Below are 26,552 nucleotides of genomic sequence, written 5' to 3'. Positions count from 1 at the left end.
AGGCCTGCCCCACAGAAGAAGTGATTGTGGATGAGGACACAGGCCCTAAGACCCAGTGGTCTTCCTCTCTATGCTCCCTAGTGCCCTCAGAGGCAATGCCTGTGCTCTCACCTCTCATGCTCCCTTGCCACTCAGAACTGCCACTTCTGGGTGGTAAGAACCCGAGAAAACCACCTTCTGGTCTTCTTTACCTTCCCCCATATAAAGACAAGGGCTCTGCATGGATGTGTGACAACAGGAAGTTTTATTCACTAGGTACTCTGCAAAGCCAATACTACTGCCCACACACGGACTGAGGGAAAGGGCAGCTTATCAAGAAAGAAGCACCCTGGGGAACTTAATTAGCTTAGGCTAAATTCTTTTAAGGTAACAAACCACCCCCTAATATCAGTGGCTTCTAACGATGATGTTCCATGTCCTTCCCAAGCTGGAGACGCGGGTAGATGGAACACCTTTTCCTGGAACATTGTGGGCCTCGTGGCAGAAGTGACATGGCGGCACTGGCTTTAGTGCTTTAGTTTACAAGCTGCACAGGTCACTTCTCCCTGTTTTCCATTGAACACAGCAGGACGTCTGACCACTCCCGAGTTCAACATGTGAGGTAAACAATCCTCTTGCAGGAAGGGATTAATTACCGCGTGCCAAAAACCAAGCCTGACATCGACAAGCAGAATGTATAACCCTCCCCCAGGAAGGGGTAGAGATTTTGAACAATGACGTGGTCTAGTCTTCCCACTTGTGCAGAACGTCGGTATTACCCTGTGCTTTACCATCCCACCCACACATCTTGTGGGGGCAGGGCCCCCACGTGAGACTTAGAGCACTGCCTCCAGGGCCAGGACCTTCCCTCAGTCTCCAGAGTTCCTGATCCCATTTGAGTGTGGTGGCAGCGGGGACAGAATAGGGGAGTCCTGATACGACTACCCTACCCAGGGTCCTCGCGTTCTCCAGTGGCTCAGTGGCAGCGTAAAGGATTCAGAGCTTCAGCGGCTGTCTGGGAATCTCTTCACCTACCCGTCGCTCGCTCGGTGACCAAGTGGGTTCTAAACCGTGAGAATACACTGCTGGGTCCCAGGCTACGGAGCCCACGAACATCACAGACACACCAAGAAGCCATGAGGCAGCAACAATATCTTTAACATAATCTTATATTTGGAAAAGCAGTTTAAAAAAAAAACACTTGAGAATACAAGATAAGGTAACTGTGACTTACATTAAGTGTTCACCTTATATTGCTTGGCCATTTTTTTTTACATATAAATTATTGCTTACTAGCTTTGATAAATACACAGCACAATCATATATACAGAAGCAGAAAGCATGACATGGGAGAAAGAAAATACTGTTAATGGCAATTCTGGTAATTCCACAAATGTTTCATATTTACCAGCTCTTATTATGGTGGAAAACTACGAAGTGTAGTCCCTGAGAAGTTAGGTAGACACCCTGATTGTGGGTTTTCTATCTTCTAATTGTTAATGCAAGCTGACAATGTCACAGCAGTCCTAATGAATGATGCATTAAAAGGCAAGAGTCCTTGCTTCAGGGCATCAATTTCATCCCAGTATTTAATAAACGTGTAATACGAATACAATAAATAGGCTATGCAAATAAATATTCCTCTGCTAAAAAATGTTTAGTATATACAGCTTCGCTTTATACAGTAGTACATTTTCATCTAACTTTTTGGCAATTTTTAAAAACTTTTCATCCCCCTACTAGTTTTAAGTACAAAGGCCCACTCATTAATGAGCAGGCTGAAATTTTAAGGACATGTCTTTGAAGCATTTAAAAGGAACGCTGTGTTAGATAACTGCAGTGGATCTCATCTTCCCCCTTTTTAATGTGTCTGTCTAGTTTCTGAGCAGCTTGGATCAGAACACAAGGTTTGAGATCTGCGGTGTATGTGACAGCCATAACGAGCTGACGGGGCTGGGACTGGGGCAGTGGGGAAGCCCAGCTCCAGGGATCAGACATCACCAACCCCCTCTTCCCTGCAACGGTCTCTCCCTGCCCAGAGGCTGGCCTACACAGTGCAGCACCTTCTGCCGGCCAACTGGACGGCTGGCTTTTTGCTTTGTCCCCGCGCTTGTGAATTCACTGCACGCTCCAGCCAACTTGTTTGTGGATACGGGTCTAGTGAAAGGCATTTATCTACACAGAATTAATGATACAAAAATGAAGTGAATGTAGGTCATAATACTTAGCACTGTTAACTATTTGGCAATTGTACAGATGATAAGAAAAAGTGAATTTAAAATACTGTAGCTTTGGGGGCATCTGGAAATAATGTATGAAAAAAATTTTCAGGAAGGTTGCGGGTTAGCCCACAGGAACCTGGCGTGTGCTACCTCGTAAGCAGGGCTGGTTGCCGGGACGCAGACCAATGTACAGGCCCACATGCCTGCCTGAGGGTGGTGCTGGAGCAGAAAGAACCCACTGAGAAGTGCTCGGGCACCATTCGCTGAGGAAGTTGGCAGATTAGAGATTTTCAGAGTGAATGGAGATTTTAAGGAATCCCAACAATCTAAGAGCTGGAAAGGAGCTTTGATATCTTGGTCCACCCTTCTAGCCAGAACAAAATCTATTCCAAAGAGGCCTTGGTGAGTATTTGGAAAGGGAATCCCTATTTACAGGGAGCCTCACGGCTGGGCGGCTCAGCTTCGTTCAGGATAGTTTCATGCGGAGCTAAAGCCAGCCCCACAGTTCAGTCTTCAGTTCCATCTTAAGTTCTTGAGTTCTGGATTTACGTCTTCACAGGGCTTCTGAAACTTCTGAGCTGCTGATGCTTGGGTGACCTCCGGAAACCGTTGTTACATCAGACAATTTAACGTTGTTAAATCAGAACGATTTGGAGATTCTGACATTTGGGTGACAGGGATGAAAAAGCAAATGAAAACTAAACCGAACCCTCCTTTCCCTTTGCTGCCCTGAGAGCCACATGGCCACAGCTGGAGGAAACTGTGTGCAAGCCCCTCATCGTCCCTGGCCTGTTTCTACCCACGCCATGTGGAATACTGACTACACCACTAGAATGAGTTTAAATGTGATGTATGTGTGGATTCACTTGGCTGTGTACACACCGGGATAGGGATCTAAGCAGCAGGTGTTATGCTGAAGTAGTTCTCCATTGAAAATTAGTCCTCTAGAGGTCATGTTCTGGTTGGAGTAATGGGGATGTCCTGTGAAGAGCCACCTAAGTTGTAAAATGTGGAGACAATGTCAAAGTGGCCTTGCATGATTAGACTGACCAAGTGATCCTCCCCAGCACAGGGAAAAGGTGAGAACATGGGCTTGTGCCGTAAGCCCAAGCTGTCCCCAATAATTGCCTAGGGGACAGCTTTTCCAGTGTTTGATCAGCCATCAAAAATCATCAGGAGCTGATTTTTCCTGGTCCTGATGGCTCTTGTCTCTTCCAGGGGGTCTCTGTCCGTTCCCAGCAGCCTGGAGCTTTCTTTGAGTGGATCATCCCTGGATGGTGCCTCTCTGTAAAACCCTATTAGTTTTCAGGACTGAAGTTTACGCATGCTGGGACAGACCGAGTCTCTTTGAAAGTCCTACCCCAGATTTTCTCCACATGGTTCCTTCCGGCGCTCTCTCAGGCTCAGTGTGGTTCCTGAGCCCAGGAAACAGCACTGCTAACAGGGTATCAGAAAGCGTCGGACACCCTCGGTAATAAGGTATTAATGGGCCAGAAGGAAGCAGTTCTGTGTGAATGATGGAGAGATGAACAGGCAGGAGAGAACTCACACGTGTGGAAAATGAATGGGCTGAATAGAGGAAGTAGGGCCCTTGTTTTGCAGTAATGCCCAAGGCTTTTTTTCTTGTTCATTTGAAGCTCAAGGGAAATCCTCTAACCAGCTCTTAAGAACAGCATGAGGTTTTCTCTACTGTAGGAGCCCCAATCTCTAAAAATGGGAGTAAAAAAGTAGACTAGAAGACTCTGAGACTCTGGAGGAAAAAGAAAAATGATAGAAAAGCTCTGGGCCTTGATTAGGAGGTGGACTTGCAGGACTTTTAAGTGTCCAACATAATCAGACATTTGGGTATTTTGGGGTTCTTTGCATTTGCTGAAAGATGGGCAGTCACTACTAAGTACCTCGCTCTTCTCTAGGGAGCGCTAAGTGCTTCACACATCAAATCCCACCTCCCCTCCCAGTGTTGGCTGTTACCATTCTCTGCTGTGGGCAAAGGAGCCTGCCGGAGGATGCAGAACACTAGGGCATCCATCGCCAGGCACAAGAACGCAGACCTCTGCGACTCTGTTCCCTCAATAAACGGTTACTGAGTGCCTAGAATCTACCAGGCAGCTGTGCTTTTTCAAAAATCACATTGTTCTCGATAAGAAATGTGAATCTTCTTGCACATGTAAGAAATTCCCTGGAAATTGAACAATGAGTCCATTTCTTAAAAATTGCTATTTTCCTTATTGGTAAAGCAACATAGTCTAACTTGCCTATAGTTGAAATTGGTTGTACAGAAACGAATTTCACCTGCAAGCCTACACTGATAAGTGATTGTGGATGCAAAGAAATGCATGCCTTGACATTTCCCTTTTGGAAATCAGAGCATGGATGCCGGCTGCGGTCCTAATTTCCTAGACACAAGTGGCTTTTGGTGATGTCACAGTTTGTACTGACAGCGGCTACTCCTTCTCCCTGGAAATATAGAGATGCTGTCACTGCCTTTAGGTGTTCAAATGAGCTGCTTCTTTGACAGCCTACAAACAGTAATCTGTCACCAGGCAATGGAAAACTCCTGTTTTGTACACACTCGTACTGAAATACTGGGTCATGGTAGGTCAAGACACGCGCTCGTCTTGATGCTGGCACATCTCAAATTGAAAACTGGGTTGGATCAACAATGCGGTCATAAGAAATCAGACTTCTCCATTTCAAGAATGCTTCTGACTCTTTTTTTTCTGCCTTCTCGTTCTGAGAGCAGCTAGGAGAGGCCTCTCCCCATCTCTGGTGGCTGACATCAACTTCCTGAACACACTTTGCTTGGCTTTCCGGCGGGCGCCTTATGATGTACTGATAAAACTCAGCAACTTCTTCTCTCACAGGAAAGCAACGTGCTCAGCACTGACATTCCCGTAGCTCAAAGTGCCGCAAGTCCAGGGGAGGCGAGGCTGGTGGCTGGGGGAGGGAGGCCTCACACCCGAGGCTCGATCCTGTGTGACAGCTCAAACAGGGCCTGCTGGCTGTCAATGACATACAGGTGGTTGACGTAGGATTTTAACTCCTGGTGTTCCTTTGGAGACATGTCACCTCCTGGTTTTTGGAAGACACAAGACAGTTAATCTGATGAGAGCAGAAATGCTATTTTTTTAGATTAATATTTTTTTTCAGAAGTAGAATTTAGTGATTCATCCCCTACATGTAACAGCCAGCGCTCATCCCAACCAGTGTCCTCCTCAATGCCCCCCCACCCCTTCAGCCCTTCCTTCCACCCAACACCCCACTAGCCACCCTCAGTTTGTTCTCTGTATTTAAGAGTCTCTTATGGTTTGTCTCCCTGTTTTTATCTTATTTGTGCAGAAATGCTATTTCTGAATACCAGTAAAACCTCTCATTAAGGCTTAGAGTAAATCTAGCAGGGAGATTCTCATTAGTCAGCATCCCAGAAAGGGGATCTTTATCCTAAGAGAGGAGATGCTTTTCCAGCTCAGACTAGCGCCTCAGGTCAGGTCATCAGACTGCGACGGTATTTGTTTTACTAATATTTATATAGCACTTATTACCTGATGTTGTCTAGTCTTAGTGACTATGTTACTATCTCCCCACTACAGAGTGGGAACCAGCACAGACACAGCAAGGGAGTGGCTGAACAGGCCCGGCACCCAGACCACGGGATTCCTGAGTCCATGTCTGAGGTCCTGCGTCACAGCAACTGGTGTGTAAATGGCTTTCACTGGCTCTTATATCTCAGTTGGGGGTTGTCAGAAGACACTGCTAATCTGGCCAGTGCACAGACTCAATGGTTTGTTTTAGACTTTGTATAATTCTTTGGTGTCTTTAGTTTTTGAAAAAGTAAAAAAATTAAGGAAGCATTTGAATGAACAGATATCACAGAACTGAACTTAAGCTTTACTTAATAGGCCAAACAAGTTCCAGAAGCATGTGGTTGGGCTAACGTCTACCCAGCAAAGGACAAGGCAAGGGGGTTTTCCACTCCGAAGTCCGGGGTAGTTACAAAACTGAAGGGCCACAAGAGGCTTTCAGTGCCCTGTGAACATATACGTGCCGGCTGGTGACACGTTTGATAAGGAGCCTGAGATAAAGTAGCCTGGACAATGGGGCAAGCCCACTTCCCACAGGCCAAACCAAACACAATCCAAAAAAATTCCCCCCAAACCTCAAGGCACTGGGAGCCTGGCTAAACTGCCATCGAGAGACAATATCAGTGTGAGAGATGGTGACGTCACATCCTCTTGCTTCATGGAATTTCGGACGGGAGCAGCAGGGTTCAGCAGGAGTGGAGGGACCACAGGAAGCCAAGCATTTTAATGCAGCAATTTCTTCTCTTGGTATAATCCATTTTTCCCTGCTCTGTGACAAATGTGTTCTATAATTTAAGACTTGTATGCTAAGTTTGATAGCAACAAGGCTTCCTGGTTTCAAAAAGCAAAAGTACCAGGAGTTTAAGTGTTTACCATCCCACTTGTTTGGAAGTGACCAAAAAGTTGTATTATTCTAGAACACCTTCTCTGTAAGACACTGAGAGACTGCTTTTGGTTTAGTAAATATTGGTTTAGAAAACACATGGTACAAAGGTAATTTTTTTGTTGTTAATTTTTTAACCTTAAGAAGATGGCAGAGTGAGTGGCTCCAACCATGACAAGTGATACTTGCATGGCCCTTCCTAATTAAAAAAACCTTTATTTATAAATATATTTTGTCAATGTTTTATTTATTTTTGAGAGAGAAAGAGAGACGGACAGAGTGTGAGCAGGGAAGGAGCAGAGAGAGGGAGGAGGACACAGAATCCGAAACAGGAAGCAGGCTTTGAGGATGGAGCCTGACGCAGGGCTTGAACCCACGAACCACGAGATCATGACCTGAGCCGGTTGGACACTGAACGGACTGAGCCACCCAGCCAACTGATATATAAATTTCATATAATTTATATACATTATATGAATATAAATATTTATATAAATATAATTTTGTATTTATAAATGTAATACAATTTATATTTTATTTTAGAGAGAGCATGAGTAGGGTAGAGGCAGAGGGAGAGGGAGAAAGAATCTCAAGCAGGCTCTACACTCAGCACGGGGCCTGACCCACAACCCTGGGATCATGACCTAAGCTGAAATCAAAAGTCAGACACTCAACCGACTGAGCCACCCAGGCTCCCCAGAACTTCATAATTTTTAAGTGGCTTGATTAACATTACCTTATTTTATCCCAAATGCTGACATTGGTTTACTATGTCCATATAAGCTGTCAAAATGGATTTCACTAATTTCACTAACAGAACAAAGAGTTCTGCTTTGTTCAGTGGGGCCTTACTCCCTGGTGATGAGGCATTCAAGACAGGGTCATGGCCACCAAGCCAGTATAACCTTCCTGTCTACACTTGCAGAGTCTCTTGATCAGCGAGACTGATACCTTAGAATCAGGTGAGTATGCATAAATACTTGGGAAACAAAGGTGGATGACAGAAATATGAACCCAATATTCGGCAGCATTATGCTTGCATATTTGAATGAATCTTCGTGACAATGTTATGATCACTGTTTCTACTGTAAGTGCATTGTACTTGTGTGCTTAATGGAGAAACATATAAGCACATATCAGGTGGTAGTAGCTGATGTAAATATTTAAAACCTTAGGTCCTGGGAAGCCTGGGTGGTTCAGTTGGTTGAGTGTCTGACTCTTGATTTTGGCTCAAGTCATGATCTCATGGTTTGTGAGACTGAACCCCGCACAGGACTCTGCTTGGACAACATGGAGCCTGCTTGGGATTCTCTGTCTCTCCCCTGTCACTGCTCTCTCCCCCATCCCCCCCCCCCAAATAAATAAACATTAAAAAAAACAACAACAACAAACTTAGGTCCTGTATTTAAAACTGTCCCTTTCAAACACAAGCTTTGTAATTCATACAGAAGTTCCGTTACTCTGTAGGGGCAGTACTGCCAGCTGACTGGCCAAACTGAAAAAAACTTGCTTAAGAATATGCACTGATCTTTAGGGAGTAGGACTTTGATCTTTCTACTTCTGTATTGTTGAAAAAATTATTTTGCACAGAGGATTTATAAAGCAAGTTTTATTTAGTGGTCAGCTTTGATTGATTTATAATTACTGAACTCAACTTTCTTTTTTTTTTCTTTCTTTACTGCCCTTCATATCTATAGAAGCTGCAGGAGGCAAAGAAAAGAGCATGGGTCAGGAAGTCAGGCAGGCCTGGTCTGAATAATGGGGGAATGAATTAACTCTCTGAATCTCCATTTTCTGCTCTGCACCGCAGGGTTAATGATCTCCATGCACCAATCACCAATACTGGTATCAGGATGCCATTGCCCATGTGAACGCTCCTTGAACTCAATAAAGTTGATTTCCTTCCTTCCTGCAATGTTTTAACGCTATTTCAACATAGTGTAAATTATGCCTGAGGTTTAAAAAGGAACAAATATTCCTACACATGTTAATCTCAGCGGGGAGTCCACAAAAACGGTCAGAAAAATACCTATTCAGTGAAAGGCAGCTCCAGACAGGAAGTTTTTGTTGGAGAGGAGGAAAGATTCTGGAAGGCTGCTTTAGGCACTTTTACAAACTATATTCCAATTCCAGGAAGACTCCAAGCAAGAAGCTTAGGAACAGGGTCACCCCTGATAAACCCACGGGTAATTCTGAGCCAAGGGGGAAGGCCAACAGACTTTCTGGCTCAGGGGTACGGTGGGGAGCCTCAGCTCATCTAAAGTCACTCTGCACAGTGTAAACTTGCTGCCAAGAGAGGATAAAATACTGCTCAATCTTGTCTTCCTCTGCATCCCAAATATGTAGTGATCAAAGTAAGAGAGAATATAGTAAATGCATATTAGACTTTATAACCTGTTTCCAATTATTACCACCAAATACTCGTGATGAGGTCACAGTCTGTACCAATGTAGGGTGAATTTACATTCCACAGCCGACTTCAATTACTCACCAAACTGGTTAGTCCTGCAGTGTCTCAGTGTACGGACAGTGTCTGCAATCATATGCTGGAAGGCAGAGCAGGAAACATATCAGTGGAAGGGTCATTTAGGGTGTTTCTGGAGCAGCAATGCCTCCTGGGATGGAAGCAGAGTGCACCCTTGGGTGCAAATGGACTGCTGCATTTGGAGCTGGACTTGACTTTCACTGAGAATACTGGGCTTGGATTACAAAAAGATATTCAGTCTTCGTCCATAGCAACCGTGCTCCCAAACTTGGGTGCCCAGATTCTAACTGAGCCCTTGGTTTCCTCATGCCATGGAGTCTAATGGCCCACTGTTTACACAGTGTAAAGAAGTTAGGGCACTCCCGCCCCATCTGCCTGTCCAAATCGGCCTTGGCGTTTCCCTTCCAGGGATGTCTGGCCTTCTCTCCATGAAGCCTCTCTGAGATTGGGAGGCTCCGCATACAGGATACACTGGCCTCCTGTGGTCGGCGCTGCTCTGGATCAGGCCAGGTGGCCCAAGGGGCACCAGAGGACTCTGCACACCAGCCCCTGCCATATGTCACACAGTGACTTCCGTGTACTGGCTGAATGCAGGTAGGAACTCTGGTGGCATCAAGGACTCAAGTATCTCAAATCATGATAGGAAATGACATAGTCACAAAAGGCAAACGTTTTCTAAAACGCCAGCATCTTGACAGAGACTGTTCGCAGTTTACGATTTATATTCTCTCCTATGGTCTTCAGGATTCTGCTTTAATTTCTTTCTTCGAAGTTCTCCCTGATCTCTAGGCAAAAGTCTTCATAACTTACAGCTGCCTTTGACGAGATCTCACTAGCTCATACCTGGGTACCTGCAAGAGTCTTCTAGCTCTATCATTTCTAGTTTTCCATGATGAAGGAGAAAGACCGCATTTAGGACAACACCATTTCCCACTGCTATTTCTCCCCTGTGGCTGCCAGAATCATCTCCAAACACGCCGCCATCGTGCTCTAGCACTCTGGAAAGTCCAGTGACTTTCTAATTTGTTTCATATCAAAATCCAAACACCATCCCACTATTCAAGAAATCAACATTATTCATTATCTGCGCCTCCCAACTTCCCCAAATGTGTCATCATCTTTCATATCCCGCACCTAACACACCAAAGGCTCGTCCATATACAGCAAGCCCTCAGTGAATTATTGCTACAAGAATAATTTCAGTATGAAATTTTTTTTTACTTAAAAGCTGTCAGAACTGTAGAAACTTTGTTTGAATATGACCTACTTATTAAATAGTTCTCAATTGTATTTCCAGTGTATTTCTCTTCAATAGTGGAAAATTAAATAGGACAGTGATTATAGCAGGAGCTCAAGTTGCATTTGTAAAGGAAATGAGACGTGACTCACGTCTGTGAAAGTATTGTTACGTTTCCTTCCCCAAATGTTACCACTATTCCCAGGGCAGCTCTAAGCTGCCTCTCCTGCTCTAAGCGATGGCGTCACACTGATTTCTATCATGTGCCATTTATGCAGCTCACGGGAGCCTTGGGCTGGTGCAGGGCTGAGGACTGAGAGCATCAGTAAAACCTGAGTCCTGCTCCTCGTCTTCAGGTTTTCTGAAGGGGGGAGGGGGAAAATGTGCTAAAGGATGAGGCTCTCGACACAGAGGAGCCAAGAGAAGAAAGAGAGAAAGCATTTGTTTCTTCATTATTTAATAGCTGGCGACTGAAACGTTTAGAGCTGCTGAGACAGCAGAAGGAACAATGGAAATCTTATTAGACCCAATGAGTGCTTCTGGGCCATCATGTCGTCTGACTTAATGTGTCGGCCTGTATCAGCCAGATAAAGAGAATACACTGAATTATTTGCTAGCTGGCTTAAGCTAATATCCATCATGAGGAATTGGCTTCTCCCCAGTTAATTCAGTTAGGTTCTATTGGTTCATTATTGTGAAAGATGATCCTGTTTTAGCTGAAGTGAAACTCTGTCCCGTGCTAAGAAAAATTCCTTGAAAACACGGACTCTATTAGGAAATTCAGCCTCATTCTCCAGCATCCAAGTGTAACGTAGGGCTATGTACAATGTATAATAGATTTTTGCCCTTTGAAAAATTTGTATTTACCCTGTCATCTCCATGCAAAGAGGGGTCAGCAGGAGGCATGCTCCATCCTCAGAGCCATCTACTGTGAGGCTCCGGAACTCACTCATGTTACAGAACCTGATCTCTCTAGAAATGACAGGCTAGCCAGGGTTTGATGGATGTGCGTGGGTGCTATGGCCCACTGTGTGCATGTATAACTGCATTTAGCTTCTAGCTGTCTTTTTAAATAAAGTTCTCTTTGGGAATTTAAAATTTTAAAGAGAATATTATTACTTATTTATGCCATGTTATTTCCTTAAACCATCTTAAAGGATTAGGGGGTACAGACAGTTATTGACTCTAACAGAAGTACTATTTGTTAGTTTGTTTTGTTCCCAGTGGTTAATCTGATTTTTTTGAGACTGAGGGAGCGCATGTGTGCGTGTGGGCAGGGCATGGGGGAAGAGGGAGGTGGAGGAGGAGGAGGAGGAAGAGGGGGAGGAGAGAGAGAAAGAGAAAGAGAAAGAGAGAGAGAGAGAGAGAGAGGAAGAGAATCTTAAGCAGGCTCCATACCCAGTGTGAAGACCAACTTGGGGCTCTATCTCATGACCCTGGGATCATGACTTGAGTTCAAATTAAGAGTCAGATGCTTAACCGACTGAGCCACCTGGGAGCCTCAGTCTGAAGTCTTGACACATCTGAAAGCAAAACCTTAGACTACATTAGCTGTCATCAAAAGACTCCCACTGGACTGTTGGAGAAAGTAGTGGAAGCCCAGAAATGCTGATCAGAATGAGAAACAGGGATGTGGGGATCTTTCCATGGCTCTTTTCCATTTGTGCCTTTATCAAATTGTTCTCTCACTTCAGTGGCACTATCCGAGGGGCAATAACACAAGGAACTTAACCAAACCACTGGTTCACCTGGGGGAGGTCAACTGCCAGTCTCCCCTTAACAGACAACAGTCAGCTTATAGAGTGTAACTGTTCACCCAAGTTCCCTCTAAGTTAGTCAGAGGGAAACTTACTAGCCCTTTATAGGGAATGCTACTCAGTGCAACACACCTCATCCCACATCTTCACACATGCTCCCCAAAACTTGTTAGGCATTCTTAACCAGATGCACTGGCCATGATTTGAAGCAGATACTGACCAAAGGCTTCATTTGCCTGAACTCATTTCATTCATACCAAACACTGGAGATTAACCTATACAAAGTCAAGAATGTTAGTGCCTGTAGTCTTTGGTTGCAAATAGGTGCCCTGGGACCTTCAGAATATGACACAATGAGGGTTGCCTGGGTGGCTCAGTCGTTTGAGCATCCAACTTCAGCTCAGGTCATGGATCTCTCAGTTCATGAGTTTGAGCCCTGCATCAGGCTCTGTGTTGACATCTCGGGCCTGAAGCCTGCTTCAGGTTCTGTGTCTCCCTCTCTCTGCCCCTCCCACTGCTCACACCTGGGTCTCTCTCTCTCTCTCTCTCTCTCTCTCTCAAAAATAAACATTAAGGGGCGCCTGGGTGGCTTAGTCGGTTAAGCGTCCGACTTTCGCTTAGGTCATGATCTCGTGGTTCGTGGGTTTGAGCCCCGCGTCGGGCTCTGTGCTGACTGCCAGCTCAGAGCCTGGAGCCTATTTCAGAGTCTGTATCTCCTTCTCTCTCTGACCCTCCCCTGCTCACGCTCGCACACTCTCTCTCTCTCCTAGAAATAAATAAAAATATTTAAAAAAATAAATAAATATTAAAAAATTTACAATTATCTTAAAAAAATAGAACATGACACAGTGATACAGAACACATCTCTAAAGAACATGTACAAAAAAGCCTCACTCTGAATACCCATTTCTGGCTGTGCTGTTTGACTGTAGCATCTAAAATAACAGCTCTGGGGTGCCTGGGTGGCTCAGCTGGTTGAGTGTCTGACTCTTGGTTTTGGCTTAGGTCATGATCTCACAATTTTGTGAGTTCGAGCTCCGTGTCAGGCTCTGTGCTGGCAGCATAGAGCTTGCTTAGGATTCTCTCTCCCTCTCCCCTGCTTGCACTGTCTCTCTCTCAAAATAAATAAACTTAAAACAAAATTTTAAATAACTGAGCTCTGATTCTAAAGCACTTAGGACACAGGGATTTCAAGAGTTATAGACATATCCACTTTAAAAACAACGGGGCACAAATCAGTCATCCTCAAGCGATTAAAATGGAGCTACAGCAGGATATCCCAAGGTGTCCGCCTCCCAGATTCTAGGTGCTTGGATTTTCAAGTAGCACAGCGGTCCTCTGTCGCCTCACCCCATGTGTGGCGAGTTAACCTGGTTACCATTCTTGGAGCAAGAATGAAAGCATGCACTTTCCTTACAATGGGAAAAGGGAGAGATAATGAAATGTACGTACCAGTTTTTCAAAATTGACAAGATTATCCAAAAATGTTTTATTTCCTTCATGAATAAATGTTACATCTGAAAATTAAAAACAGAAAGATGTATGTGCCATTAGGAATGGATCATGAGTCAGGGCTAAGGAGGTCTAGAGGCAATGCAACTTATCAATTTTTCTCAAACATTACGCATTATTCCATGCATTTGACAAGGCAACTTGAACTTGAATCTGTATGGTATTCGATATGAAAAGGCATAATTTTAAGTGTGTGTGTGGGAATATTATAACATTAATGCAGTTATATATATTGTACTTCAGCCTGCTTAACAGAAGCTAACACTATTTATTCTATAACTTAGCCAGTCCATTATTGTTTTAAGCCAGAACCCTGAGCAGAAAAGAACTAAATACCCGGAAACAAAGGAATTTTCATATTTATGTGTTTGCTTTTAAACAATCCATGGCAAAGTGTATAGGGCTTGCTTTACCTACAATGGTAGAAGATTTAGATTGAGATGTTAAAATGTAGATTTTTGGGTATCAAAACCAGTGCCTGGGGTGCCTGGGCGGCTCAGTTGGTTGGGTGTCCGACTTTAGCTCAGGTCATGATCTTGCGGTTCATGGTTCGAGCCCCGCGTCGGGCACTGTGCTGACAGCTAGCTCAGAGCCTGGATCCTGCTTCCGATTCTGTATCTCCCTCTCTCTCTGACCCTTCCCTGCTCATGCTGTCTCTCTCTCTCTCTCTCTCTCAAAAATAAATAAAATATATAAAAAAAAATAAACAGTGCCTGATTGTGCATCAGATATGAGGAAAAGGACAGGTTGGAAAATGGCAAAGCTTCTGTCCCTACTCAATGGGTAGAAAGAAAGCATCACTGCTGGAAAGAATCCCACTTTCCTTAGGGTGAAAGTACATTTTCAGCGGAAGGGAAAGTTACATTTGGTTTGAGCCTCACCTGCACTGGAAGTGACAGAAGATATTCAAATAAAAACCTCCTTCTGGTTGCAAAAATCCCAAGTGCCTTCTCAAGAGTAAGGGATTTGGGAATTAGTTACAATAAAGACAGCAGCTGACGATCAGTGAGTGGTTGACTCAGAAACTCAGATCAGAGGGTCAATGACTGAGCACTAGGGAATCCTCACAGATAAGAATCAAAGAGCCTGCAAATAATTATGTCAGATCACAAACATGGAGGACAAACCAAATGAAAATTATCTTGTTGAAATAACCTGACATAAAAGAGGCAAAAGAACAGCTTAAGATTCCTATAAATAGAAAGGGAAATCACTTGCATTTAATCAAGACTTTCATCCTGCTGGTCCCTAAGGGGCAATTACGAGATAGGTGCTGCACACCTGCCTACCAGGCACTTGGCTGCTGAGCTTTCACTGCCCACCAGGGGGCGGCACCAGTCACAGAGCTGCGTGATCCCCTGATCCAAACCTTTCCTCAAGGAATCCGTTACGTACAGCTTCCAGCACTGACTGCAAAGTTTTCCTAAGCTTTTTTCCCCCTTTACTAAAACTGATGTTCTAATAGGAAAACAATTTACAATTACACAGCTGGCTGGCAAACTCTCTGCTTATTTTATTGTCTTTCATGACTTTGCTTTCAGAAAGGAAGCATAAGCTTTCATTCTGTGATGCGATACTTAAAGTAGTTGGCGCATTAGCTTTTACCTTTTCTATGTGTAGCAAAGAATGGCGTGTGCACTCTTTATCTACATTACACATCACCTAAAAGCCCACTCTCCCCTAACTCCATCAGACCTCGGGTTACCAACACCCTGAGTCACTTGGTCCATTTCCCAGTGTTACATTATTGCCCTCTTCTCCCCATGTTCCCAAGGATGATGATGGGGTGATGACAATAATGACACTTATCTCTATTAACAGCATCAGACAGAGCACTAACGGACGACTGTAAGGTAAAGCCCTAGCAGGACACAATGTGAAGAACCTGTGAGCCAAAGAACACGCACGGCTGGCCCATGATCACAGCTCTACTCCTCCCAGCCGGGACTCAAACCCAGGGAGCCTTCTTCCTCTTCACCACTGTGCCTCTCTGGGAGCTCACAATGAACGACTTGGATGAGGGAGGGAGGCTGGGAGGGAAGGGGACAGAGAGAGAGAAAGAAACCTGGGATCTCAGAACTTAAGCCATGGGCTGTGAAGCAATTCTGGGTACCCACCAGGCTGAGTGTAGGAAAGGAGTACCTTTCACCAGGAGACACCTGAACACTCTCCACACACTTCATATAACAGAACTGCCAGATGAAATGACTCCACTTGTTGATAGCAATTGAAAGAGGAGGAGGAAATATACAAGCACCCCGATTTTCCTTTTATTTAAATACACTCACAAATCTGCAATAATCATCTCTGCTCTAAGATCCATACAGAGCCCACCAGAGGACCTCGGTTAATCTTCAAACCCCTGTTGATTACTGACTCTACTGGGAAGGACTACCATCTTCAAAACGCTGCATGAAACAGACTATTTGGCTGCTTTGGACTTTAGGTCAGCTGGATCCTTTCTCCCACACTTATTTAGGGCCTCCTATTCATCTGCTTTCTGAATAGATTCCACACCACAGTAGGAGGGCAACTACATCAAAAGGCAAGAATTCAGCTGGGAAATAGGAGAGCTGATGGCTGCAAGGACCCTCAGCTTGTGCGTTCACTTGATAATCTCCATGCTTACTGGGAACTGAAGGTCTCAAAAAAGAAAAAAAAGAAGAAGAAGAAGAAAAAAAGAAAAAGAAATGCGGGAGGCCTAATCCTTCTTAACACCCAAGGAGGTCAATTTGGTCATTTTCCTCTAATAGCAAGTCAAAGTGGGAGGCACAAGGGGCAGGGGCGAGTTTTCATTAAAAAGTTGGTTGTTCTAAAGTAGTTTATTACAACTTTACATAATTTTTGCAATTATAAAACCCCAAAATTAACGTTGTTTATTTTTTCCAAAATGTTTTGTTTAGGCATGATACATATTTAAAATTTTCACCTTATAGTCCTTTGGAAATTATTTCAGACAAAATAATTTAAAAAATTTTTTAAATTTTTATTTACTTTTTTGAGAGAGACACAGTATGAGCAGGGGAGGAGCAGAGAGAGAGGGAGACACAGAATCCGAAGTAGGCTCCAGGCTCCAGCTGTCAGTGCAGAGCCCAATGTGGGGCTTGAACCCATGAATCCTGAGATCATGACCTGAGCCAAAGTCCCAGACTCAACCGACTGAGCCACCCCGGCGCCCCAGACAAAAATGATCATTTTAAATAAAGTGCTAACGATGTTTATTTTTATAATCACAAAATACTTAAAAGAGAAAACTGCTTGTTTAAACTCAAGAAGGCTTCTAATGAAAAAAAAAAAAGAAAACATGTTTACTTTACTAGAGTGAATGAGTGAATGTATTTTCAGTAGAAAACAGGGAAATTTGTTTTGCTGCCAACAAAGAGGTCTAGATAAACTCAGTAGAGCAGAAAATTGCATCCAAGCTAAGATATAAGTGTGAGACACGTGGCTGCATTAAATTTTTTGGGGGGGAAATCTAGAATATACAGCAAAAACCACTGCTCATATCTAAGTAAGCTAAAGGGACAGTGTCCACTAATTCCATTACCTTAAAAATTATGGTTCAATTTTTTTTTTTCTGCTTAAAATCAATTCCTTTCCCAGATCTGTCCTCATTGCCAGTTTCCTATTTGTGTCTAAATGATTCTAAGTGTTACATCCCACCTGCCACCCCACCGTCCAGTTGAAGGTGTTTTATTTTGCAAATAAAAATCATAAACCTGAGTAAACTTTTAAAGTGCTCTTTTGGCATTACAATCCCTCCTTATTTCACCCATTAACATTTAGCAGAATCTTTTCAGCATGAAGGCAGCATCTGCACGCCTCTTAGTTGTGCTAGTACAGTATTGTTTCACAAAGATTCCTGCTTTTACTAGACGCAGGCTAGATGGGGAGCTGAAGGGAATCAGGGCAATTCAGAAATTCTCTGAGCCCTGGTTGTTCTGGAGAGAGGGTGAGGAAGGAAGATCAACTTTATCGCCATTGCCCATATAGCAGTGGGGGGAGGGGGACAGGGAGAATGGCAGGGCCATCCAGCAACACAGTTCCTAGGTAACTCATTTCCAGAATGACATTTATGAATCCAGTTAGTGGGGCCAGACCCAGCAGAAATTAGAAGCCTCTGAAGGACACAGGCTATATAAAAGAGTATTCCTACAAAATCCCTTGGGAAGAATAAAAATATGGCAAAAAAAAAAAAGACCAAATCCCTTTTCCCTGGAAAGCACCTAAGTACAATATATACTGAATGTTAACAGAATAGGCCAATATAAAAAGAACTTCCTTTTAATTAAACCTCTTCGTTTGAAAGAGACCACTGAGATCTCATCAACAAATGTAACTAACATGTTTCAGGATGAATTATTTGGTGCTCTATAGGAGAAGTCAGGGGACTAGCTTGCGGCTGTCACATACTTTCCCAAATGGGTTTCACTCCTGGAGAAAGAAAGTATGTCCCCCACCAACATTTTCATACACCATACTGCCTGTGTTGACCAAAGGTATTTCTCACACGTCAGAGCCAGTGTTAGCTCTCTGAAATTTAAGCTGCAAATGTAGACAGCATGATTGCTGTTTGGGTTCCTTACTCCAGCCTTATTCTTGGTTGAATTAAGTGGATGGTAAACTCTAAGAAAATAAGACGGTGCTTAGAAGCAGAGCAAAATAAAAACACACGCTTCCAGTCCCAAGTTTTGGAAGTCAGGTGAAAATGCTTTGTTATCTCTCAAGTACAATTAAGTATTTCAGGTACCTCAGAAATAACCGAGCATTTAAAAAACAATTACAAGCAAACACAGTTAGATGTAATGTCAAAGTTAGTCTCAAGAAATACACCTAGAGTCCCCCTTTTTCTTTTGGCCCCTCATAGTTAGAATGACACACTTCTGAAGATGGAACTGCATAAAAGAAAATTGTTACCTTTAAGCAACAGAGGCATGAATGGGATTTTGGGTGGTTTCATCTTTTTGAAAGCATCTCTGTAGGCTTTGTGATTCAGGGAAGGATCCTTCCAAATCAAGCAGATGACAAAGAGAAAGAAAAATCAATGTGCTGCAGAAACAATTCTAAATCCACTTTTGCTATACAATTTGAACATGATTTAGATATCGAGAGGTTCTTCCTCAGAACAAAGTAGATAAAGGTTTCCTAGGAGAATAAACTCACTAAATTAGGGCAGGAAATGTGGCAATGAATGAAAGTCAACTTATTGGTTTACAATAATGGGAAATGACTGCAAAAGAGAAGCACCTTTTGATTGCCCTATTATTTTCCTCAAATAGGTTCCTTAAGTACAGTTTCCTCTGCATAATTTCTATCATGAGGTAACCCCAAAGTCTTTTGTTAGGTACATCGCAAAGAAAAACCTCCCTTATACTGCAGAAACAATGCGCAGAAAGTAAGAGCACATTGTTTTATTGTGTTCAGAAAAGAAACTACATTTTAAAAAACCTAAATCTAAGAAATGGTAGAATGGAGAAAAAGGAGAAAACAGTAAAACGACGCTGTTCTGTAGTCATAAGACACTGACTACACACTCCATTTATAACAGTTAATTCTGTAGGCTTTGACGTGGACTAGATGCTTAAAAATCTGCATTGTGAAAATCGGGTCAAAAGGACCATCCTCACTACCTTTTTCCACGGAGAGGAAGAGGCATTAACTGTCCACTCCTTCATTCCTTAAGAAGTAAAGCCACATTTTCATATACAAGGGATGTAGGCTAAGTTACCTGACATGGTGAAGTGCACGTGCTGGCCATTACAATCTAGAAGGAAATTTGTTACGATCAATTAATTTGAAGAGTAAGTCCCCTTTGGGTCACTACTTACTGTTAAACTCTCGAGTTCAGAGAAAAGTTTCTTAAACTTCCCAGGGATTTTCTAAAATCAAACAAACAAAATACAAAAAGGAAAAGGTCAAAGAAGTCAGTTATTTTCAGAGGCACTAGGGGGAACTTTTCCTAAGCTGTACTGGCATGTGTCTCATTTCTGAGCATAATAAATACCTCTCTCATTTGGTTCTACCCCACTTGCTTCTCACTAGGCAATCTTCATCATGCCTTCATGTGACATTCCTTGGGAGTGTTGCTCAAGACAGTTTAAAATAATTCACAGCTACATGACTCAAAAGTCTACTGGTTAGACATTCCACACACTGGTGATTTTTTAATACACACTTGAATTTCAGCTCCATATCCCACCTTTGGTGAATGCTCTTGTCTTCTTACAGAGTCTTGCTGAGTGGGAAATAATATTGGCTGACATTTTTTGTTTAAATGATAGAATTGTATTTTACTGCAGAGGGCTAAATCGTGAAAGGCTGTAAAACCCCTAAGTGACGAAGCCTGCACGTCAGTGGTTAGGAACTGCTGAATAGGAAAGATCAACCACATCCATATGTGGCATGTAAAATCATAGAGGGTCAAAACATATGCCATCCACCCAAATAAAAATGTGGGCCCAAGCCAGAAGCACCTGGGATTTTCCAGCCTGCCTCTGACATGAATAAGGAAAACATTGGATACCTTCCATGCTGACTTAGTAGTCAGTCAGTCTGAATTTGAATTCCGACTCTGCCCCTTCTAGTTGGGTGGTTTGCTGTGAGTCTCCACTTGCCCTTCTGTGGGCCAAGTGGAAATGGTCCAAGACCTCCTTCTCATTTGCCTGGCCCATTTTCTACCAGCCATGGCACTGATGAGTTGCCTGCACACAGCAAGCAGTCTATGTGTGCACAAAATGTATGCCGTTCAAACTCAATTAGTTCTCTTCTCAATTTCTGCAAATCAAAGCTTCTTCCCAGGTTTAATTCAAATTCCACTTTCTTCTGACCTTTGCTGGCCGTTTCCCTCCTGCTTCGATCAACTGTGGCATTTGCTGTACACCTCCTTTCGTCTCACAATATGCGTGCAGGTCGTGTTTGCTTAACCAGGGAAGGCAGGCCTTTCGTTTCTTTTCTTTTGCACTCCTTTAAGGGGCACTGACCCTGACCCCCAGGTCACCACCATGCATTCCAATGGCGTATGGTCCCTGATGCAAAGACAGTGAATCCCTACATTGTTCAGAGCTCTGAGCTGAGATCTAATGTAAAGAAAAGCTAGCTGGCCTATGTTGTAGGAGTTTGAAGCGGGAACATGAGAATGGAGTGGTGACAGGAGGTGAATCAGAGAGGGCTGGAGAGAAGCTTGAGACCACAGGAGCCACATGGAGCCCAGGGCCATAAGGGAGCAAGAAGCCTGGATGGTTAAAGAGAAAATGATGAGGGAGAGATAAGGTACATGCAGTGGGGCAGTCAGTCGGTAGGGAACAGTGAGACCGAGAAAGAAACAAAAGCCCAAAAAGAAGGTGATGGGGCCGGGGGAGAGGCTGAGAGCTTCTAGACACATTTAGGGACGCCCCGGTTTCAGTTCCTCTCTTGTATGCCCTTTATAGTCTGTGGTTCAAAGCTTGGATTAACAAAGTGGCCCTCTCCCCCTCAGAACCCGAGTGGCCAGCATCATGCAGCAGGGACAGAGGCAGAGCCCTGACTTGGGAGGCCTGAAACATAACACTTTGCAGGACCCTCTTTGGAAAAAAGGAATACAAAATTATTTCACTCCTGCAAATTTTACAAAGATAGACATCGTCCACTGAACACAATGCCTGGAGCCCTGCAAGAGAGAGGACCGGAAGCTTAAATTCATTAGCATATCAACAAATCTGCTCTGGACACATGTCATCACTTTTGAAAGGACCAGCATGGGGCTGTAACCACACTATCATGGCGCCAGGGCGGAAAACAAATATGTATGTGTGTATATTTTATGTTCTATTATATAATAGAACCATTTTGAAAGCCATTTGATCAAAATAGTCCTGCTTGACACATTCATTTTTAACATTTTTTTCCTAATGGTACTTATCTCATTTAAACCATTTAAATCAACTTATTTTAAATAAAGGCCTTTTGTTGGCATGTTTCCTGTTCAGTTTTATTTGTCCCTCCCCCACGTGCCCTTTCCATGTGGGTCCCCAAGGCTCACCTCCCAGGTCTGCGACAGCCGGCTCACAGAAGCAGTGTTGAGGCCCATCACAATAGCAAAGAAAGAATTCAGGTTCCTCTGGGCTTTGCAGCTATGGAATGAAAGAAAGCACAAGGTACTTGGAGCATCATGCTTCTGCCAGATGACCCTACAAGATAAAGCCCCAAAGACTCTCCTAGGCCACAGAGTTCAATGTCCAGGGCAGGGCTGAACTCTGCTCCATGGCCAACACACACTGACCTATGGGTGGGGGGTGGTATCCCCTCCACTCTTCCTAACACAGGTGACAGATCCAAACGCTGGGGTTCATCCTTACCTCTAGGAAAAGATCTGTGCTCCTGACACCCCCTGGATACATCAATAGATTCCTCCTTTTAAAATATCTATTTTGGATGATACATTTAAAGTTTCAACTGAAAACTCTTGAATTCACGTTTCTTTATATATAGCATATTCTCATTGTAACAGCTCTCTCGCCCATCTCTTTAATCAGGGTCTCTTTAATCAGGATGCTGTCTTTAAGTTTTGACAGACAAGGCCCTCCCACTTCACTGGTCTGAGCCTCCCCTCCAATGACATTCAGATGCTTTTTCCTCACTCTCAACAAAGTAGCTACTGTATTATGTATCTCTATAAAATATGGGATATATCGTGGGGGATACTGTCCCACATTTCTTATTTAGAGAAAAAAAGGAGGAAAAATGCAAAATAAAATCACATTGAGCTCCTTCCACTCTGTAAGCTTATCTGCTCTGCATCACGTCAGTCATGCCCTTCAACNAGCTCAGCCAGGCCAGCCTCTGAGTTCCAGACACTCCTTTTTCTGGGGCGCATTAAAAAACACTTCTCTGAGACAAGTTTTTAAAATTAAGAAATCACTCTGATTTGATAAATATGAAGAAATATGAAAATGCTCAACAGTAAGCCAGTGCACAGAAACTACCTGGTATATAATAACTTGGCTTGGACCAGATACTCTCTGTCCCATCACATTTTCACCAATGTCTTAGATGGAACTTGGGAACAGTGCATATATAACTCTGTATCCTGCTTCTTCCATTATACTACGTTATAGTGTATACTATGAATTCTTCACTATCATCATTAATGGCTCTATAACTTCATCAAAAACATATTTCATGGTGTGCTTACTTATTGCCCTATTGTTGAAATTTAAGTTATTCTCATTTCAATATAATTCAATTCAATACGGAGGGCTGCAATGAGTACCTCTGTGTATAAAACTTTTTAACTGTATTTATAGGGTTTTTGTTTGTTTGTTTGTTTGCTTGCTTGTTTTGAAAGAAAGCTAACAGGCAGGCAGAGCAAGGACAGAGACAGAGGGGAGAGAAAATCTCAAGCAGGCTCCAAGCTCTGTGCTGAGCTTGATGCAGGGCTTGATCTCATGACCTGAACTGAAATTGAGAGTTAGATGCTTAACCAACTGAGCCTCCCAGGTGCCCCTATTTATCGTTCTTTTAATTAAGTGAGACCTCCAGTATTTACATGATTGGTCAAAAGCTATCTTGAAGTTTCCAGACACATTAAAAACTGTCCCTAGAAACGGTATTCCTTTCCAGTGGCACAGATTGGGTTTACAAGTATTTAGTTTAGAACAAGAAGAATGCCTGGCACTGTAGCAGGAGTAACATATGCAGCTGGCTGTGCCCTGGCAGGTCCTCCCTAAGTGGCCTGCTCCTGGTGCCAGCCTCATGGGCTAGACACCACCCGAGGACAGCTGTGGATGGCCCCCAGGGCAGAGAAGGTCCATCGGGGAGCATCTGGAAGTTCTATCCCCATTAACTGTGGAACGTGGAAAGGCACTGCCGCCTCCGCACCTAGGGTCCAGAATCTGCAGGGGGGACACAGTCCTGCAGCACCCCCTCCCCATCCCCCCCACTGCTGGGTCTCCATGGGCTGGTCTGTGCCTCTCACAGTCTTCCTTTCCTGGCTTCTGGCCCTGCCTGCAGTTCGAGGGGAGGCAAGAGAATGCAAGACTCAGTCTGATTGGCCATTTTATCTGGTTTCTGCCACCTTTCTCCTGGGTGAACGCTATTTGGTATATTCCACAATAAACAAGTAAAGATGCCTTCAGGTCAATGATTTAGAAATCCACCTGTTTTCGTAAATCATTGGTCACTAAAGCCATCAATACTTCGACTCTGTTTCCCTTCTGTCATTTACTTCCCTCAATCACCCTTTCTGTCTCATCACACCCCGGGAAAGTTCACACCAGCCAGGACAGACTTGAGTCAGCTCCATCTCTCTCTCTCTCTCTTTCTGTTTTTTAAAAAGAGTTAAGAAATCTCTACAGCCAATGTGGGGCTCGAACTTACAACCCGGAGATCAAGAGATCAAGGGTATGCTCTACCAACTGAGTCAGCCAGGCACGCCCCCTTGTTTTTGAGTCAGCTCATCTCTTGAAGTAATGATTGAGGTGAGAGGCTCCTGTGGTCAGCAAGAAGTGTCTGGCTCCTATGTCACAGCTAGAGGCTCTCACTTACTCCCTGGTCCTCTCACTTCCTCCATGAGGGAGGCCCCATGGTTCTGTGATTCCTCACTAGACATTAAGTTCCTTATGGCTTGAGTATGGATGCATTTCATTTTTATATTCTGCCCGTCACCTCAAAACCTCGTATACACCAAGCCTTTCACATAGCATTTGCTGGAGTTGAAAACAAGACTTTTTGGGGAAATGGTTTTATCGTTATTCATTATAGAAAGGTTTATTAATTCCTCATTTTATTTAACATCATTTATCTATCTGGAATCTTAGATAGAATTCTCATCTTTTAATCTTTTAGCTCCCATAAATAACTGTCCTCTTTTTCAGTCATCCTTACAATTAAAAAAAAAAGTACATATAACTAACATCTGAATCTGTAAACAGAAAAACATGATTTCTCTCCAAGACAAATTGATACAGTACAAATACTGGATACCAATCCAGTCTGGAATCCTTTGTTACCCATTCATTCCACGATAAGAACAGACTGACACTGAAACATTCCAGTTTAGCAAACACTCCTTTGTCTGTGTGAGGAAATAAACTCCACTCAATCCACAGAGGTGGGGGGTGGGGATGGGGAGAAGGAAGGGAAACATGAATATGCAAATAGATGCCTTAGGCAGGGGAGACACTTCATGATCATGGAAATTACTGTTTTCCCTTGGTTATTCCTACTAGTGTGATTATGAGGAATTTAACTTTATGTTTCTGTTGGCATTCTATTCCATGGGCTGGGGATAGAGAGACCAGTACAGTAAATAATTCAAGAGCATGAGGCCATATGGAGAAGATGTGAATATATTTCATTTCTCAGAGGATAGATATAATCTTATACTGGAACTTAAGCTGTGTGGTGTCATTTTACTCCTTGGGACATTAACATCCCGCTTCTTCAAGTAACTGACATTTATAAGAAAGCTTTTGATCCACAAGAGCCTCACCTTTATGAATTGCATAGACCATTTGGAATGCACTGGCCAAATCAAAAAAAGGAACATTCACCATAAAAACCAACCAAGATGTAGGCGCATCTGTTATTTCTCTCTCCTTCCATTCCCAGTCATGCCAAACACCAGCTTAGGTACTTCTATTATTTCTTGCTAGGTAAACAAAATATCGTGCTTTTGCCTACAGTTCAGTCTACGCGCTACTCTCAGATCAACCTTTCTGGGGGACAGCTCTGCTCCTATGGGTCTCCCGCACAGACACTTGGCAATGAATCCCTGTCTTCTCAATTCAGTCCAAACTCTCTGACCTGAAATTCAACATCCTTCACAGTTTGTTTTTATCTTCCTTTGTAGATCAATCTCCTGCACCTTCCTTACAAATATCCCTCCACTGTGGGCAAAGTGGGTGAGGTTTCTTTTCCTTGACCAGATGCTGCCTGCCTCCCATGAGCCCCTCTACCACCCTCCTCCTATGAGGTTCCCCTCCAAGGAGAGTGTGCGCTGTTGGAATCCTATCCGTCTAGTTCGCAGATTTCAAATACAGCCTTGAATGCTACTTCCTTCATGAATGTTTTTTGAATCCTCCTTTTCCACACTGTTGGCCTAAGAGCCTCCCCTCCTCTAAGGCCCCCAACAGAACCTGATCTCAGAATAGGGCACTCCCCCCTTCTCTGCTGCACGTCAGCCATTTGAGTTATCAAAGCATCTCCTCCAGCAGGTTGCAAACTCCTCAAGGCCAAGGATTGTGTGCAAGGTCAGTGTGGTTTCCCCAAAGTGCCCTGCATGGATCTGCACACGTAATGAGTGATCAATACATAGTTCCTGAACGCATTGCACGGATGTATACTCCAAACCTGTGACGTAAAAACTATTTTGGAAGACGAAGGCGAAATAAAATGGGAAGCCGAAGGAACTGGGAAAGATTCTGATTCACGCTGCCTACTTCTGTTGGAAGCTGCCCCAGGAGCAGTCTCAGGATACAAATCTGGTATTTGAAGAGATGCTCCCAGCAAGTTACTAAAATGTCATTCAACTAACCTTTACTGAGTCACTGCTATTTACCAAGTTCTGCGCCAGACATCTCAGGTACCGTGTTTGATTAGCAATGGTCCCTGCCCTCTGGAGGCTAACCCAGCCAAGTGAAGGGATTCTATATAAACTCACAAGTTTAATAAATATAAAAAAGAAGCTAAAAGTGAAAAAGCATGTGTGTGGGTGAGAGTGGGGACAGGGAATGGCTGACCTTGCCTTTGAAAGGCAGGGATGACTTCAGGAAGGAAGGAAGATCTGACCTAGGTCTTAAGAATGGCAGCCATTTGCAGGGTCGAAGTGGTCATTCTGGCAGAGCCAACAACATATGCCCAGGCTTGGAGGATGCTGTGTATGGGAAAGACAGCCATTCACAGTGGCTGCACCCTGGAGG

At 43.6% G+C, this 26,552-nt stretch overlaps 1 protein-coding gene across 2 annotated transcripts in view; it reads right to left on the bottom strand.

Moving 5' to 3' along the window:
• Positions 1-1,132: 1,132 nt before the first annotated feature.
• The window catches only part of RAPGEF5 (Rap guanine nucleotide exchange factor 5), a 176,478-nt gene continuing 151,058 nt past the window's right edge, over positions 1,133-26,552 (bottom strand). For both annotated transcript variants that reach the window (XM_077757649.1, XM_077757650.1), the window contains exons 18-23: positions 21,674-21,764; positions 19,485-19,535; positions 18,574-18,661; positions 13,597-13,661; positions 9,157-9,211; positions 1,133-5,273 (exon numbers count right to left, since the gene is read on the bottom strand). In XM_077757649.1, coding sequence (XP_077613775.1) covers positions 5,155-5,273; positions 9,157-9,211; positions 13,597-13,661; positions 18,574-18,661; positions 19,485-19,535; positions 21,674-21,764 — 469 coding nt within the window. In that variant the 3' untranslated portion in view covers positions 1,133-5,154. The remainder of the gene's footprint in view (positions 5,274-9,156; positions 9,212-13,596; positions 13,662-18,573; positions 18,662-19,484; positions 19,536-21,673; positions 21,765-26,552) is intronic.

This window comes from Crocuta crocuta, unplaced genomic scaffold (assembly GCF_008692635.1).
Source record: "Crocuta crocuta isolate KB4526 unplaced genomic scaffold, BGI_CrCroc_1.0 scaffold62, whole genome shotgun sequence".
Taxonomy (NCBI): Eukaryota; Metazoa; Chordata; class Mammalia; order Carnivora; family Hyaenidae; genus Crocuta; species Crocuta crocuta.
Note: the sequence above shows the minus strand (reverse complement) of the source record. Positions and strands in the feature narration are given on the sequence as shown.